We start from the raw sequence: 10,807 nt of genomic DNA, 5'->3' as shown, positions 1-10,807 counted from the left end.
AAATGATCTATATTTTAATATATTTTGAAATGTTTATATTGCATCATTTTTAGTTTACACGAACAACGTAACAAATGATTTTGGATTAATATGAAATTTTTCGTGTGTGATCTATGTAAAAAGAACTTTCAATCTAACGATAAGTTTTAAGAAAATATTATCCAATTGAAAGTTAAAAAATGATGTATTAGTTGTCAAAATTATACCAATATAATTTGATTCCTCCTCATTATAATATTATTAAATTAACATAAAATAATCATTATATTCTTACAAGATAAAAAAAATCAAAAACAATAGTTAAGAAAGTCATTTTTATGAAAAGTGAAAGGAATAAATATTAACCATTAGTTTTTATCATGAATGACTACTATTACAACGCAAATCAAGAAGTCATGTAACTTTTTTGTGTAGTCATATGACCTAAGTGATCCTCTCACTTTTAAGTCATGTCAATATTATAACACACAAGTCAATATTAACTACTTATGTGCAGTTGTATAACTTGAATTTGGTCCTCTTTTATAAATTTAGCTTTTTGACTAAATATATACCTCCCAATATCACATCTGAGTTTTTATTTATTAAAAATGATAATTTAGAAATAAAAATAATAGACCTTTTTAAAAAAGATCTTTAAAATAACTACTTTAAACTAATTCTCTACATGGCTCTTGTCCTATTTTGACCAATTCTTAACTGATTCTTTTTTGATCTTTTGTTTCACCATTTTTTTAAATTACTCAAATTGATAACATGAATAGTTTTTCCATCCATAAGTTAATCTTATTGAGATCAAGTTCATCTTAGGTTGAAGTTTTAATGACAATAAACTATCAGGAAACAAATTCTAAGTGCTATCATACAAAAGAACACACCACCAAAAGCATAAATCAAGTTTCAACTATGCATTCAAATGTTAAAGCTTAAAAATGTCAGTCTGCACTCTATCAGAAAGTTAACTACCAAAAGCATAAGACTGAACTTGTTTTGAAAAATTATGAAACAACATTAAAAGTTGTATATCATTAAAAAAAGCATTGCGTAAAATTTAATAAAATATCATCATAAAATTTTAAAAAAATCATTTTGAATTTGTTTAATTTATTTAACCAGAATATATTGTATATTATTGTTATAATCTCATTAACATTAATCAATATTTATGTTTTTATAAATTAAAATTTTAAAAAAATGGTAAAATTTCAACAAAATATGATTATAAGTTTATAACAAAGATGGTGGTCTCTGAAAATGCAATTTTAATTAAAACAAAAAGGCGCCCCCAATTATCCGTGTCAATAGAGAATATGATAATGACCATGACATAAATCCTACACGAGCTTATGCCGCAAGCATTTCAATTTAAATCACTTGATTAATGTCTAAAAAGTAAGGAAAAATATTAAAAACGAAAATAATCAAAGAACTATGCTATTACACTTGGTTTTTAAATCCTGATCTCCCACCACCGTCCATAAACAGGTTCATCCAGCTTAGAAAATCAATTCCATTACTAAATGGTCAGACTTTCGACTCCAGTGCTAAAAGTATCTTCTTTCTTGGTCCCTGGAATTAAACAAAGCATGATCGTAATGTGCTTAACTAAATCAATATGGGAATTACTTATGATATAAACACATTAAAAAAAATACTTGTCTGCAATTCTGATATGTAAATATAAAAAGAAAAGGCTGTCAGTTAGTTTTAGTCAGCTACTGATATTTTATGGCTGTTAGGTAGATCTATAACTGAGGCAGGTATGTTGTATTTGAATGATAATCACGGAGTGCAGTGTACATTTCCTTGACCTCTTTGTTTCTCTTCTCTTTCTTTCTATCCTCTATATTCTGTTTCTTCTCTCATTCCCTCTTTCTTTCTCTGTCTTTTTGTTTCTTTCTCTTCCCACCTAAATTCTATAAAATGGTATTCAGAGCTGGCTGTCCACGACCACAGATCAGAATCTTTTCAACCATGGACACAAAAACAAGATCATAGACAATGATGCATGAAATGGAAGAAAGATTTGTTCAAATAGAGCAAAAGCTTGCAAAGGTTGATGCACTTTCATACATGGTGGAGGCTATTTCTAATCAGCTTCATCAGCTAACGTGCAAAGGGTATTATGCCTCCATCAATCTTGGACATGGCTACAGAGAAAGGCACCACCATACATGCCATCAAGATCGCCTTAAAGATTTGATGTTTTTGCAACAGCATGGCACCTTGGCAGAATTTAATAATGCATTTGATGTGATTTCTTGTAAACTTCACTTATCCGAAGACTATCTTGTCGATGCTTATTTGGCTGGTCTGCAAGAGGAATATGCTGACCCAATCCATTTATTCAAGCCACCAAGAACCATAAAAGATACGTTGTAGCTTGGCACGTCTACAAGAAATAAAGCTTCGACAACATGATAAGAGAAAAATGGCTACCAAGAACATGAGTTACATGGCTCCTAGAAGCAGTGATACAACAGAAAGTACCCAAGATAACTGGAAGTCCAGCAAGAATGCATTAGTAGAAAGTGAATCCCAGCCAAAAGAGAAGTCAGTAAATCACAATCAACTTCTTTGATTACGAATAATTTATTAGGTTAGATGACAGGTACAAATGCAAGACGAAGAGAAATCCTCCAGAAGTAAATCAAAACTAAAAGGGCAAAAAACAAAACAAAACAAGTAACATGCAATAGAACAGGCCAATCTCTAAGAAAGTCTAGCAAAGATAGAACCCTGAAAAGACCATTAGTAGAACACCACAGAAAAGTTACATGAACTGTTCAAATCCTGAATAAACTCGAGGCAATTAAAGAACAATAAAGATTCTATCATTTCTTTCCAAACAGATATACTAGATAACTATAAATTGAGAACAGCATCAAAGCCTCTTAGAATATCTACAAGTGCCAAATCCTCTAAAAATAATACACACCAACTCTTGGAGATCCTTTGGGTGAAGCCAATCTTTACCAAAAAACACTAATGGTCATTCCGTAAAAAGGAAATTACTGAGTAATGCAAAAACAAATGAGAATTAGTTTCAGAACTCATCTGTACATCACACAATAGTCGAGAGACAAAGCACTTAGAGGTCTTCAAAATTGAAGTAAATAATTGGTATTAATTCTTTTCAGAACTGCTGTGCATACAAAGGATTTGATCTTAGAGGGAGTAATTGATTACTAAATGGACTTATCTAAAAGTATAGAGTCATTCCTGGAACATGAAAGAGACGGATTGAAAGTCGGGTTTACAAGAAAATAAGCTTGAGGTGTCAAGAGACCAAATCCTCTTATCTGGATTAGAAAGAGATGGATTGAATGCAGCCATACCATATGGGACTGTAATTCAGAGAATTCCCTATAATTCAAATTTCAATGGAATAAAAAATTTCATGAAAGAGTAGCAAAAGATGAATAAAATTGGCTTATAGGGGCACTGGACAAAATAGAGAAGAGTCTTGGAAAAGCATTAAAAAGAGGAATGTAACCCACCCAGATGGCCAAATGTCCTCCCAAAATTTAACATGGGAACCATTGCCCAAACCCAGGGATACTAGATATCCAAAGGTAACATGACTCAGATATGAGTCCCCAAATTAAGAGAGTGATAGAGATGGGCACCATGTCTGAGATATGAGTCCATGATCCCTAAATTTAAAGGCTACTCTCTTCTCTTCAGCCATCTAAGTCTAGCAGCCATCAATCTTTTCTCTCCAACAATCAACCTCTTCAGCCACTGACTTGTCACATCTTGAACAAGTGGCAACTTCCTTCTCTGGTGAAAAATAATTTCCTATCTTTTTTCTATTCCTTCTGTCCTTTGTTATCCTCTCTGGCAACCTCTCCTTATTCTCTCTGTTCTCTTTTCTAGGAAACTCTCCTCTTTTATTTTTATTCAGCTTTCCTTCTTTTTAATTCTGTTTATCTTGGTCCTCCAACTCTCTCCTATTACTATGTAAAACGTGAAACTAAGCTAATCCCAAAAGAGCACAAATATGGAGAATGAGGCCCATAAACTGAAGTCAAGCACCAATTCCCTCATCCTTTGACATCCAAGGAAACTGAAACTGAAAAGGTACCAAGAAAAGAACTGATTTTAGAAACACATCTGGTGTCCAAACAGCAATACCATGGCACTCACAGACACCTAAAGAAGGCAAGAAGACCCATAATCTTTAAATCTTAAGTCCCTAATATCCTGAAGAGCATCAAAACTCTCCAGCTTAGTTTCTTGAAGCTTGACAATAGTCAGTGATGCTATTGAAATTATCTCCCTAACTCTCTTCCTCTTCCTACAATCATCCAACCCACTCAAATTCCAACTAATAATCTCCAGAGACACAAACTCAACCAGCATACCTATCTTATGACCATAGTTAATCAAACTAGCCAAGCAATTCAATTCCTTATTTTCCACTATAGAGATTAATACAGAGATTGTGGCGAACTAAGGGTCGCTTAGCTGCCAAGTTTCCTTCATATGTGTGATATTCAAAAAGTTAACAGAATTCCAAAAACAAGCTCATTAAGGGGATATCCAGAGCTGGAACTTCAGAAATTGACACTTGTAAGTTATCAACCAGCAACTTATCGTCCTTCATTTCGTCAAGCCAAAAATCAGAAACCTGAACAGCAATTTCTTCAATAGAAAGGGATTCTGAATCTGGAAGAGTCAACATCTGATTTCAGCACTCTATGTGGCGTAGCTTCATTATTTGAGCTTCGAGTCCCATCTTTACTGTCTTTCCCCACTAAAAGATTTACAACAGATATAAAACAGTTTTTTCTAACACTGCCCCTCAAGCTGGCGCAAATAAATTAAATATGCTCTAAGCTTGGAACATATGAACTGAAGCTTCAGAAAATGAAAACAACCTCAAGGTAGAGGACTCCAATGCCCAGAATATGACACATGGTGGCCCCGGCAGCAACGATGGTTGCTGACTACATGGTCAAACTCACCAGAGAGACGAACACAATGGTGGTAGTGGATGTTGTTGAATCAGACTGGAGAGAAATATGTCTGACAAAAGATAAAAAAAGGAGAGAAGCGCATGAGAACCGCACATGAGAGAGGGTGGGCCACAATCTAGACCCAATACCACTTGGGTTAGGTTGCCCTTGACAGGGCGCACCGTGAGGTTGCCGGAGAAAATGGTCACCGGCACAGACGGTGGTTTATGGCGACAAAAGAAGCAAGCAACAATGAACTGTGGCGGAGAGACAACAAAGTGGGATCATACCTGCTTTGCTACCATGTTAAAATCATGGACTACAATACTGAACTACAGAAGTGCTTGAGTAATTTCCCACTCAGAAACTCTCAATATATATACAAGACAAAAGTCTGAACAAGTTCACATGAGAAAGAAAAAAGGCAATAATAGCCTGAGACCTAAAACATTGCCAGCTACTACTAGCTTTGGAGGACAAAGGAAAATGGCAAGCTCTGTTGTCTGTATAGAAAACATATTCTTATTTTTACTCTAACACCAAAGGATTTGCTTGAATTATATCACAAAAAATTGTGTTCTAATGTTCTTAGGAGCCCACACAGTCCTGGACCCAACTCATTGCTGAATCAGCAGTTTTCTACAAATCCAACTCTTCTTAGCTCATACAATTCTTGTCACCCTAGCTCCTCAGTGTTAAAAATGACATTAAAATATTTTGGATAGAAAACAAAAATGTTCACAGCCAAGTCTAGAGAAGACATCCTTCTTGGACCGTGAATCCTTTAATAGCCAGAACTTTTTTGACCCATGACACTCTTCCGGAACCTACTGAATTAATTTGAATACCTCAATTATTATTTCACGAGGCCATTTAATTAAGCAGATTTCCTTTTGGAAGAAATATTGTCTTTCATAGTGTCATTGACTTGGTATAATTGCTGTACAAAGCTTTAAATCAAACATGAGTCTAATCCCTCAACGTGCATGGGGGCACCTGTTAGGCACGACACTAGTGGGGAAAACACGCACCATTTGAGAAGGTAACTCCTATTTGTACACTGTTTTTCATTTGATCATCGATAACAATCAAGGGAAGATTCCCCCCCCCCCCCCCCCTCTCTTTGTTTCTCTGTTGGGTTCTGGGAATCCTAACAGCACCTTTCTAAAACCTATGTGCTCTAAATCATATGGAAGCCAAATGCCTAGTCTTATCCTAAAGCAGCTACTTATCCGAAGGGATACCCTTAAAAATGTGACAGTAACCCTCCACTCAAATGAACCAAGCTACCAAAGTGCAGGAAATATTGCACATTGACACAAAAATAGGGTCAATTGAACATATAACAGGTCCATGAAAAAATAGGGCACATCATTTCAAGTTGCAGGAATTTCCATATTTAACACGAGTCACATTATCAATGGAACTGCGAAATAATTCCATCAAAAACAGACCGACATGAAAAGTACAAAATTCCAAGAGTAGCTCAATGCGTACCATTGGTATACCCATAGCCTTGAGATCTTCATCAGTCATATGATTGAGAGCTGTCATATCAACCTGAAAAAAAGTTTTTACATAGAAATATTAGACCTTGATAATCAAAACAAAACCCAGTTAAGAGAATGAACTTTTTCTAATGGCAGAAAAAAGTCAGTAGGATGCATGACATACTTCTTCAGCCTGAAAAGTTATGAGATACTTTTCGAGACACAAGGACCGCAAAAATTCATCAACTGAAGAACCAGCCTGTAAAACAAGAACCAGAATTTACATATTTTAATTTTCCTTTATTTAGTAAACAAGTTAATAATTACATAAAGAAATTTGAGGGAGGGGGGCGAAATTGATTTAGTTTTGCCAAGTATGAACATAATTTAGGAAAAGTACATTCTCTTAAACAGAAAATATGAATTTAAAAAATACAAAAAAAACTAAATAACATAAAAGATAGAACATAAAATGGCCACTGACAAGTAAATTAACAGTTTAACATCTAAAGTTCTAGATAAATTTGAAGAGAATTATTCATATCCACCATTACAGTACAAGAACAAGATTAATTGTATATATCTTATTCTTAACCAACAAGAAAGTGTGGATTGAATACTAAATCAATGCTTGATTTCCTTTAACCTTCTTCCACTGGAAAAATTCAAACAGCGTCATTAATATAACAAATGCTCAACTAAATCTGAATGAGCTTAATTCTGATAAAACGAAATGGTCATAATATTGGTTCATATATATACTTTTATATTGTATAAATATAAAAGTATATAATATTACAAAAGCATGGCCCTTGTTTACCTATACTTGGTTGGTACTGTAGTACTTTTTAAAAAAAAAAAAAAATTTCTCTAAATCCATCCAGTCTTGTTGCATACACTAGTGATCATCAGTACAATATTCCAATCATATGACAATACTCCCTGTATAACAGGACATGCAATAGCATATATAAACGTGTACAAGAATAGGTGATGATACGACATTTTATGCACTAAGACTGACGCCAAACCAAAAGGTCTAATTGATAATTAAAAGAGTATATCACACTTGAAATGTTTGAGTATGAAAATATGCAAACAAAAAGGATCCTCAGCCTTAGTTTGCTGAGAGATGTATGTATGTATGTATCTATATATATATATATATATATATATATATATATGAGAATTAACAGATAGTACAAAAAAATAGTTCATGATGAAGCTACAGCCTAGCCTATGGTGACAGATAACAGGACAGCTTCTAAGAGCTTCTACAACAAGCTAGAAATATAAAAGATTAATAAAACATTATCAAACAACAACTTGAACAATAACAACAATGATACCTTTTGTGACTTTTTAGGAGTTAGGTCAGCTGGCCTTTTGATCTGCACTGCAGGGGCCTCAACACCAACACTTTTACTGCTTGATTTAACAACTTTTGTCTTTGGCTGATCAGCATTTGTAAGTTGTGGTGACATTGTCCCTGATAGCCTTTCATGGAGATCCCGCATGTTTGGAGCAGAACTCTTTCCACTCTGAGCTGCAAGTTGAAGACCCTTCCTTTGAAGCTTGAGGCGAAGATCTGGAGCACTAACTTTGCAATCTTCACAATCACAAGTCATTAACAAACAATCAAAACCCATAAAAAAGAACTATTGGCATCCAACAACAATGGCAACTCATAGTTGCATATGAGAATAAAATTATCCATACTAGTGATCTGAGGTTTGTCATTGTCGAAGAGATCATGTTCCCACTTGTCATCTTGCCTCGACCTACAATTTAAGAAAGAAAAAGAAAATGACTTTAAATATATCAGAGTTGTTGTCTCATTAAGCATTCAAATTGATATTTACATAATGATCAGGTAAACAACAAAATTGTTTCATACTGTGTATACACAAAAGAAACTCACCCAAAAAAGTAAACCACAATGACCTAAACCTGTCCAGGCCCAATTTTTTAGGCACAAGTTCACCATGGTTGAAACTTTCCTCTAGCAAAGCCTATGAATATGTTTCAGTGAAAAAGCAACAGAATAAATTTGAAATATCCTCTGCACATGTCTGAAATCTAATAATATATCAAAGAAGAAAAAGAATAAGAAATCAATTCGCCCATATTTTGCAACTAGGTTAACTCAGCATCTGCACTGCAGCATCACTTAATAATAAAGAGAGGTGAGATGGAAGGAAACAACAATAACAACAAAGCCTTATCCCACTAGATGGCTACATGAATCACATGACATCATTTGGCTTGGTTAAAGACCAAAGTTTCAACGACATTATTTACCATGAGATCCCTCTTTACCACTTCCTCCAATGTCTTTCTTGGCCTCCCTCTCCAACTCTTCACATAACTAAAAACCATATAATCTACTCTTCTCGTTGGTGCCTCCTAGGCCCTTCTTTGTAAATGTTCAAACCATTTTAATTGGTTTTTTCTTTTCCTTAATCAATGCTATGCCAATCCCTCATATATAATCATTTTGCATCTTAACTTTTCTTTTATGGTCACAAATCCATCTTATAACATTCTCATTTCTACCACTCCAACCTTTTTCTCTTGTTACCCTTTAATGCCTAACATTCCCTACCATAAAGTATAGCCAGACATATAGAACTACAATAAAACTTTTCCTTGTGTTTGGCAGGTACTTTTGGTAACAAATAACCCTAATGCCATTCCTCATTTTATTCATCCCGTTTGTATCCTATGTATGACCAGCATTGATCCCAGATATTAAACCTAGAAACTTGTGGTATGCCATCTTCCCCTATTTTTACTTTATGTTACAAGCATAAAAATTTCTTGTAACCACCTCCATATGTGGTGGCAACAAAAGAGCAGTGTTGTTTAATAGCAGTGATGGCGGCACTATAGCGCTATCCAAATATGCTATTTGACTTTTTGTGACATCAGTGCATGCGGCTTCCACGAAAATGGCTCGATGATTGTTGCAGTTTCAATGGGCATTGCAGGGTGCCACAATTTTGACACTGGAATGTGGGACCTACACATGACTCCCCCTCAGGGTGACAACAAAATTCAAAGTTGATCATACACCCTAGTTTGTGCATAAAATAACATTACTGATCATAGAATTTCAAGGATGTCATTTATTTCTTTCAAGAATGCCATCATTCCTCATATGAAACAAGCATCTCCAATGCAACCTAGATCCTCATCCGGAAGTTCAATTAACAATCGGGAATTACATAACCTCTACACCCACCACCAACACAAAATAAATAAATAAAATAGTAATAAAAAAACTCCACCAAATCAAACTTTAAATAAGCAAACAGCTAAATCCACCACAACTCCTAAAACCAAGGTTTTGAAAACCAGTCCGGACCACAATTTCGATCACATGTTAAAGTTTTCAGGGTGTCCGCAACCACGATTTCAACCACAAGTTAAGGTTTTTCGAGTGCCCACCACCGTAATTGTGGCCGAATAGGCCACATGTCGAAACCATAACCGCAATTTAAAATCTACTTGCCCAAAACATTAAAAATCATCATAAAAACACGTAGTAAAGAAATTGCAAACCTCTTGCCAGTGATTTGACGCTGCTGCTGCTGCCGAGTAGAGCCAATGACGCCATTCCCATTATTAAGGCGTTCCTTCACGGGCCTCCTGGCTCCACCCTCCATACGATCAGCGTACATTTTCTCTCTTAACGATTTCACTCGGCTCGAAATCGGAAGAAGAATTAGCCCCAAACCAATGAACCCTTATTTTCGCAACACAGAGAGGGGAGCGGAAAAACGGAATGGGAGTGAGACAGGCGCGCAATACCGCGAGGAAGGTGCAGGGTACCGCAATGCGAAGAGCGTCGCAGAGAATCAACACCCTAACACCCCCATTTTTCTCTTCGTCGCGAAAGGGTGGTGAATGTTGTTAAAAGCGAAACAATAACGGTGTTTTTGTGAGAAAAATGTTCTGGGTGTTGCTAGGTGCACCCAGCAGTATTGCTAGGACACCCAGCATTTTTTGTAAAAGTCAAAAATGTCCCTGGGTCCTCGTATACCTGCGGATCAAGTTGCCTGATCCGTAAGCTTTTTGCGAATCAAGTTGATCTGTAAATTACTTAAGAATCAACTTGATCCACAAGTCTCATGCGGATTAAGTTGATCCGCATTGCGGATCAACTTGATCCATAAGTGTACAAAAGACATTTTTTTAAAAATTGAAGGCCATTTTTTTACAATTTGAAGCTTTATTTATTTGAGTCATGACCAATCAAAAAAATATTTACAAACTAAAATCCATTTGAAAAAATAATTAATTTTATTTTATGTCTCTTTTGTTTATGTAAATTAAATACTATCCTAATGAATG

General features: G+C 35.2%; 1 protein-coding gene across 2 annotated transcripts; it reads right to left on the bottom strand.

The window, feature by feature from the left end:
* Window positions 1-1,242: 1,242 nt before the first annotated feature.
* Window positions 1,243-10,378, bottom strand: LOC114390736 (ankyrin repeat and SAM domain-containing protein 6-like). 2 transcript variants are annotated; one of them, XR_003662003.1, is made up of 7 exons: window positions 10,016-10,378; window positions 8,171-8,232; window positions 7,801-8,060; window positions 6,636-6,710; window positions 6,459-6,521; window positions 2,074-2,392; window positions 1,243-1,569 (listed from the first exon to the last, which is right to left on the bottom strand). XR_003662003.1 is itself a non-coding variant. In XM_028351605.1 (6 exons), exons 1-6 carry the CDS (start codon window positions 10,132-10,134, stop codon window positions 1,525-1,527), a joined length of 624 nt encoding a protein of 207 aa, XP_028207406.1. In that variant the 5' UTR covers window positions 10,135-10,377; the 3' UTR covers window positions 1,243-1,524. The 2 variants fall into 2 exon arrangements, 1 of the variants encoding a protein (XP_028207406.1); XM_028351605.1 differs by lacking the exon at window positions 2,074-2,392 and having other exon boundaries at window positions 10,016-10,377.
* Window positions 10,379-10,807: the final 429 nt, after the last annotated feature.

The sequence above is a fragment of the Glycine soja genome, chromosome 16 (assembly GCF_004193775.1).
Source record: "Glycine soja cultivar W05 chromosome 16, ASM419377v2, whole genome shotgun sequence".
Lineage (NCBI taxonomy): Eukaryota > Viridiplantae > Streptophyta > Magnoliopsida > Fabales > Fabaceae > Glycine > Glycine soja.
The sequence above is the reverse complement of the archived record's forward strand: the minus strand, read 5'-3'. Positions and strand labels throughout refer to the sequence as shown.

Bases quoted from the DNA above. Each gene is read 5' to 3' on its own strand.
- LOC114390736 (XM_028351605.1), bottom strand. From the start codon at position 10,134: ATGTACGCTGATCGTATGGAGGGTGGAGCCAGGAGGCCCGTGAAGGAA. The intron at 8,233-10,015 runs GTTTGCAATTTC...CTTAAATTGTAG, and splicing joins CGTCAAATCACTGGCAAGAG to GTCGAGGCAAGATGACAAGT. The intron at 6,522-6,635 runs GTATGTCATGCA...ACTTTTTTTCAG, and splicing joins TAACTTTTCAGGCTGAAGAA to GTTGATATGACAGCTCTCAA.